At 43.0% G+C, this 7051-nt stretch overlaps 4 protein-coding genes across 4 annotated transcripts; 2 read left to right on the forward strand and 2 right to left on the reverse strand.

The window, feature by feature from the left end:
- Positions 1 to 439: 439 nt before the first annotated feature.
- On the forward strand, positions 440 to 953 carry PHALS_02694 (uncharacterized protein; the record flags this gene model as incomplete). Its single annotated transcript, XM_024717123.1, has 3 exons — positions 440 to 444; positions 513 to 653; positions 731 to 953. The coding sequence occupies 3 exons, from the start codon at positions 440 to 442 to the stop codon at positions 951 to 953; spliced, it is 369 nt and encodes a 122-aa protein (XP_024582653.1).
- Positions 954 to 2514: 1561 nt separating this feature from the next.
- On the reverse strand, positions 2515 to 4178 carry PHALS_02695 (uncharacterized protein; the record flags this gene model as incomplete). The annotated part of the gene is made up of 3 exons (XM_024717125.1): positions 2515 to 2677; positions 2738 to 2872; positions 2938 to 4178. The coding sequence occupies 3 exons, from the start codon at positions 4176 to 4178 to the stop codon at positions 2515 to 2517; spliced, it is 1539 nt and encodes a 512-aa protein (XP_024582654.1).
- An 809-nt stretch (positions 4179 to 4987) lies between these two features.
- PHALS_02696 (protein phosphatase) lies at positions 4988 to 5979 on the forward strand (the record flags this gene model as incomplete). The annotated part of the gene is made up of 4 exons (XM_024717126.1): positions 4988 to 5133; positions 5198 to 5300; positions 5372 to 5880; positions 5946 to 5979. The coding sequence occupies 4 exons, from the start codon at positions 4988 to 4990 to the stop codon at positions 5977 to 5979; spliced, it is 792 nt and encodes a 263-aa protein (XP_024582655.1).
- Positions 5980 to 6135: 156 nt separating this feature from the next.
- On the reverse strand, positions 6136 to 6666 carry PHALS_02697 (uncharacterized protein; the record flags this gene model as incomplete). Its single annotated transcript, XM_024717127.1, has 1 exon — positions 6136 to 6666. One exon carries the CDS (start codon positions 6664 to 6666, stop codon positions 6136 to 6138), a length of 531 nt encoding a protein of 176 aa, XP_024582656.1.
- Between the last annotated feature and the right edge of the window lie 385 nt (positions 6667 to 7051).

A 7051-nucleotide genomic window follows, 5' to 3' on the forward strand; every position in this document is an offset into this window, starting at 1 on the left:
TATTTATTTGGATTTTAATATATATATTTAGTATATTTAGGAAAATCTTCTAAAATTAAAATTAATGATCAGTTTTGAATTTAAACCGAAGAGGGCTCTTGGTTCTGTGCCTTTGACTAACATGCATATCTCAGGTACAAAACGTCTCTACATAAGACGATTCGGTGTAAGTTGATTTCGTATCGGAGTCTAGAGTTCTTTATTAATCAGGCCACACTTATCGCCTGCCTGGCACACAAAGTCATGACTTTTGAATTCGATAGAACTAAGATACAGCAAAAAACTTGATATACAGATGAGCAAATTCATGTCGATAACATGTTGAATGGCGCGGCGCAGAAGAACGCGGAGGATCAGAAAACATCAGGATGGATGGTCTGGTGGCTCGACCTGCTAATGCTTGCTGGGGAAACAACTTAAGCATAGGAGCGAGAAAATGATGCTGTGTTTGACATTTCGTGTCGTCACTGTACCGTTTCATTTAAGTTTTAAGCCAGAGTCTGTGTCTGTAGAGGAAACAAAATCAAGCAAAGGTCGGTTGAACACGAGTTTCTATTTAAGAACGGCTCACCAGAGCCTGGAGGTGCAGAGAAGGTGGTGGTAGCGTTCGATGTCGCTGCAGCTGAGAATGCGGCTGTAGTGACGCTTAAAAAGTAGTCTACGGACAGAGCGTGACAGCATAGTCATATGGTAGCTTCAACACTTTTGAAAGATGAGATCGCGGGAATAGCGACCACGTAGCTCGCGCTTGGCGCGACGATGAGGTAATAAAGCTTGCGGGGAGTCTGCAAGCAATATTGTGCCCTCGACGGGATCTTTGGGACCAAAGTGATTTTACAAACGTTTACACGCGTTATGGCCACAGCGAACGGATAAAGTGTGTGGCGCCTAGACAAGATTCAATTGCACTACGAGAACAGTCTGTTAAGGACCTGTCTCAGCCGGTTGTATAAGGAACATATCTCTACAATCGATATTAACTCGCAAGAGACACGAATGCAGCAAATTAAATCGGTACCGGCTGGTCGATATCGAATTAGAGAAGTCTTGGAGCGTGGGAATGGCTGTACTGTCTGATTTGAGTCACAGCTTTCCAGCCACGCCATGCCATGCCTAAAATAAGGTCGTATCTCGAATATAAATCAATGACTTGATAAATTTTTAATTCGTCAAGGGCCCTAAACTTTACTTGCATTGAACTTTTGAGACTTGATCAGTGCCCCCCACCGCAATATGCACAGATATCGTATTATCTTACATGTCTCTGTATATAGGCTACTGTCTTTGACGATCTTACATCGTCATAACTGCAAGATGTACCAAGGAAACGCTTAAACATTCCATGGCTCTGCAAAGCGCATGACAAACATTCAGGAAGTTTAGGCGATCAGCCTCACCACTCTCAAATTGAGTCGGCTCATATTAAGATTACATTCCATAGACAACAACTTCTTTGAAAAGCAATATAATTCGTTTTTTAGCAAGCTGCTCTGTGCCTACTAAGGTTTAACATTTTCTCGTGAAGGACTCATCATCTGCATTTTAACGGGACTCCAACCTTTCAAGCCTATCAACCTAAGCCAAGGGGGCACGCAAGGCGCAGAACTTTTGTACTGCCGCGAATAAAAACCGAAGGGTGCCATGGAGCTGCTACACAACTAATAAATTTCGGGTGGTTCTTTCTCAGCGTGGCTGAGATCCATTGACGCTAGCACGCACTAAGAACTTACATTTCTAACACTCCATCTCACTGTTGCAGAGCGTAGGGTAAGCTCCTCACTGAATATGACACCCACTACTCCCTTAAGGTGATAATCGCAATCGCCCAGGGAAAGGGTAAGAAGCCAGCGATAAGTCTGCTTAATATCAGGATACCGGCCGTCTTAACTTTTCTCGATCAAGGAAAGAGCTTTTCACTATTTTAGCTTTTAAAGTCTGAAGGATCACACAAGTGGTCCTACGGTGGGAGCCCTCCTTTATGTTTTTACTTACTGTTTGTTTTTCATCAATCACAACTCCATTTTCATCAAGAGCCTCGTCTAGAACTTCAAAGTTAAAAACATCAGCATCCAGACTACTGTCACCGTTCATTTTTGTAGCGTTCTCGTTTACGTCATGTCGAGCAACAGACCAGTCTTAGTAGGTTTCTCTAAAACCATGAGAAAACTAATGACAGCGTCTCCTTAGATCCATGCCCATCCCAAGAACACACCGAATTCACTGACGGTGGCCTGGAATTACCACATTTGGTGTATGTCAGCCGGGTAACGGCATAACTGAAAACAACACACCCGGCATGGCTGTATGTGCTGGCAGGTAGATGACAAAAACGAAGTGTTGAAACTTCTGTTGTGGTCATCCATTTGATTTTATTATAACGGGGTGAATGATTGTAGTTTTGAAGGCACTATATGGGACAAGACTCTAATCAGAAAAATCCATTAAGCCAGCATTTTGCACAATACAGTGTATATGGCAGGTTTATAAATTACGAAATTTGACAATAATTTCGTCTCAACACTTCTGCTGAGGTGACTGGTGCACTAATGCTTTAGCATACATTGAAGTAGTGTCTTTTTTGAGACAGCCGCTTTGAATTTGCATGGTATCTTCAACGAGAAGTTCTTCATACTTGGTGAACGTGATGATTTCAGAATCAGAATCAGACTCAGATTCACTAACACCGATATAAATGCGATAAATTAGTGTAAGAAAAGTTACCATAAATGATACGTACCTGTTGCCTGATAATAAATTATTATCATACGTTTTGCGAAGCGCACGTAGATGTTGAAGGTGTGTTCTCAGTGAAGACGTTAAGTGATATATCTGCATCGATGCCACAGCAGCATCCATAGATTCAGCTTGCTGTCTAGGTTGTCACGCATAATAAATCAAGTATATGAAACCTAGATCCATATAATATATCCGCTGTACCTCTTCAGTTCCGTGATGACCCGCCTCGCCAGCGTTGCAACATTTTCGTGCTGCTTTACACTTGAATCGCGATCGCTGCTTATAGCGCACAGCTCGCTTTCTACTTCTCTAAGCTGATTTAAAGCCGTCTCTGTCGCCGTTTTTAAAATTTTATTTGAGTGAGCTAGCTCGCTAGAATGGCAACGTTCCGCTTTCAACTGCTTAAGAAGCTCGCTCCGTTCCACTACAAGGCTCTTGTTTCGGGCTTCCGTATCAGCCAATACCGCAACCTTTTGTTCAATGTCGTGAATACGACAGGTAAGCTCTTTTTGAAGCGCTTGTGTTTGTAAGACATGCATCAGCTCTTCTACCGCTAAACTTCCGTCAGTGCTGTCCTCTTCAAGCTTACGAAATTCTAATCTTATATCTTTGGTATTTTGTCGTAGACGAGTCAAATCAGTACGAAGTTGATAATTCTCCGCTTCAATTTTCTGTTGGTCTTTTACCAGAGCTTTAAAACGGCTGTCAGCTGCTTGCTGACAACAGCTTATCGCCTCGTTCAGCTTCTTCTTATCGTCCGCTAGTGTCTTCACTTGAGCTTTTAATGTCGTCACTAATTTTTGGCACACGCTCGGCATCGAAATCATCTGGTCATCTGCAACGGCAGATTCGACAGTCTTCACATTTGGCTCTCTCAAACAGGACATTTCCGAGGCATCTTTCAGCTGCTGCAGCTCATATTGTACCTCGCTTTTCAGCCTAACTGTTTTCTGGAATTCATCTTCTAATTCACTTTTGGCATCTTTAACATCTTGCAGCTCTCGACTCAAAGCCTCCGCAACATCTCGGATCAAAGTTACTTCGATTTGAAGCTCGCTCACTCGAGTCAAGGCTTGCAGTTTTGCCATATGTGCCAACTCAAACTGCCGCTCTTTCGAAGCTGAACCACTTCCGTTAGCTGTATCATCTTCGTTACCAACAAAGTGTCTAAGAATATAGTCCGCTTCTGCGTTACGCTGAGCTTCTTCCGCTCGAGCCGTCGTCACTTGCAGTGCCTCCACCTGCCTCGTCAACATATCAATTGTCTGTGCTGCTTTAAGCTCGTTTTGCTCATGAATAGCAAGCTTTCTGTGTAGCTTATCAATGATAGTGTTCTGGTCTTCAATATGTTGGTTTGCTTGACCTTCCAAGATGCCACCTCGCTGCATATTTTTCGGCTCTAGCAAATGATTCTCTCGTGTTTGCTTCTGAGTCATTTCCATATGAGACTTGAAACAGCCAGATAAAGGCAGCAAACTATTGCTACAATTTGGTCTTTGGTTCATGAGAAACAAGACGACGTGGCTTGAAGATATGCACTTTTTAAAGGAAGAGGTAGACCATCACTCTGCTCCATTATTGCAAGTCGCTTTGATTCTGAAAGGCTTTTGCGAGTGATTGCGATGATATTTGACACTGGTAGAGACAAATTGTAAACGATCTAGAGTCAGTATACGCAACCTGACTCGATTATTGTTGAAGTCAGCATAAGTAAAGTTCCACATCTTGTCCTTAAAGTTTGCACTGTGTGAGCTCTCCAAAGGTGAGCCCTTGAATGGCTCGTGGTCTTAACCGGACTACTAAGTGTTAGATCGAAGTCAACACATCATCATGACGTCCACGAGTTATCTGTATGAATATCAAGATTCATAGCACAAGTTAAGCTTTAAATTCAACTTGCTCATATCCTAATTACCGTCGTTGTTTCCTAAGAAATGAAGACAATAAACAACAGCTAGAATTAGACAACATGATAAGGCGCCGAATTAGCATTCTCTAAATATCGTGATTGGTCCACCTGCTTTGCAATTCATAATCACAACAGCTCGATCCTCGAGCGTCTCCTAATTCCATGGCTGCGTCGCTCGATCTTACTGGTTTGCATTATATGGCTCAAACTCTCCGGAGCAGCTTCTTGAGCCAGGTGTTAGTGTTGCTTTTGTTCGTAATTGTACTGCGTTACGTGGCCGCATCATGGCGCACTGGCTTGACGTCATATGAGGTGCAGATGTGCCCACCCATCAACCCACATATGCACTATCGCTACGGTGTGTCACAGATGCAAGGGAGACGACCATATATGGAGGATCGTTTCACAGCTCTAGCAGATCTTAATGGTGATTCGAAACAAAGTTTCTATGGTATATTTGACGGTCATGGAGGCGATGGTGCAGCGAAGTGAGTCGATCAATTCTTAACAAAATCATGTACACTGATCGCTACTTCTCTTCGTTTGCTGAAGTTATTGTGTGCAGGCCATGTGTCAAAATGTGATTCGAGAGCCGTCTATTTTGAAAGAACCGATCGAAGCGCTAAAGAATGGATTCCTTCGCACGGATCAAGAGGTCAGCAGTATTCGCCCTGGTGCAATTGACGTCACTGATATTGAGGGTACTGTGTGGTGTAAATACAACAGTATTTGCAAATAGCTAATCGCAAAAATACCGAGGACGGAACAACAGCAGTTGTAGTACTTACGCAGGGTGACGAGATATTCGTGGCTCACACCGGCGACTCGCGAGCAGTGTTAGTGCATCGTAGTGGTAATGTCTCCGTATTGACATCCGATCACAAGCCCAACCGGCCGGACGAGCGCCGTCGGATCCAAGACCTGGGTGGATCGGTCGTTTTTTGGGGTGTGTGGCGCGTAGAAGGCATCCTTGCTGTGTCTCGTGCTATCGGCGATCGTATGCTTAAACCGTTTGTAGTGGCTGAACCCGAAGTAAAAAAATTCACGAGAACAGACTTGGACCGCTACGTTGTTCTTGCTAGTGACGGGGTTTGGGACACGATATCGAATGATGACGCCGCACAGTTGGTGCTTAAATACAAAGATCCACAGACTGCTGCGCAACGGATTATGGAGGAGGCTTATGCACGAGGCAGTATGGATAACATATGTGCTATGGTCATTGACTTGAGAGAGTATGTGAAAGAAAACGAATTGTTGTCAGGGCAAACACTTACTTTTCTATAAAATGGTTGTGCAGGGAAATGAACGAGTGCGTACCAAGAGACGTATAATTAGCCACTTATGATCATAACAAGGCTATAGAAATACGAAGTTGTTATTCGTGAGGGCAAATCTACTAGTTCATGCCTGATTCCATTGTAATCACCAAGAGATGTAGCAAAGACGAAAATCAATAGAACAGACGTTAGTTGTAGCTGTGTCATTAATTATTTAAAAGAGGGTTGAATCGGATTGCATAGCTCTTTACGAAATTGTGGCTTCACAATTGGATCCATAGACGCAGAGTTTTCAGTAATATAGCGTATTTTCACAAGTGCTTCACTTTCATTAGTCCAGCGGTCACGATGCTTCTTAAGTTCCTCGTCTCTCATCGTTCGCCCTTTCATCTCGCGTGGAGGTGCAAACTCGGAAGGTTTGTCAGCGTTGTTGTGCACGGACTGTGAAATCGATTGCCACGTCTTCGAAGATCTCGTTTTGTCCGCTCCAATTAGTTCACTGTAGTTGTAATCAGATGTGTCATATATATTGTGAAGTCCTGCACCAAACTCTTGCACTTGAATACGCGCTCCTTCCTGCATTTGATTGCGTGTGGTAGAAGTATACTTAGCACCTCCATCACGAACATTCCTCATTGCACCTGGACGATAGGATTCTTCAACAAAATTACCTACGAGTGTTTTACACTCGAACGAGCGTTTCCCACCGCGTAAGATATTCGAGCCACCACCACCCAACATCGTACTCGACTAAAAAAAAATGAAGCACTATGCACTCCCAACCGTCCATCTATTTTTGAAAGCAACGAAAGACCTAACCAAAACGTTGCTGGCCATCGAGCATCGGGCAAAATATCATATTCTAATAAAGACGGGTATTGAGAACTTTCAGAAAATGCTAGATATATTTGATAGAAGCTCACGATGTAATGATGATAGCATAATCTGTTCAAATCAAGAGTGAATGCTGAAAAGTATAAATAAATTTATGTAATAATTTTGGATGTTGAAATATATAGGGAGTTGATATATTCACTCACTTTTCAGTTCACTCACTTTTGCTTGTACTGTACACCACTTTTTGGTTATATTCACTCACCTGCCCGTACAGCGCCACTCACCTTCA

This window comes from Plasmopara halstedii, assembly GCF_900000015.1.
Source record: "Plasmopara halstedii genome assembly, contig: Scaffold_2061, whole genome shotgun sequence".
In the NCBI taxonomy this organism is placed as follows: Eukaryota; Oomycota; class Peronosporomycetes; order Peronosporales; family Peronosporaceae; genus Plasmopara; species Plasmopara halstedii.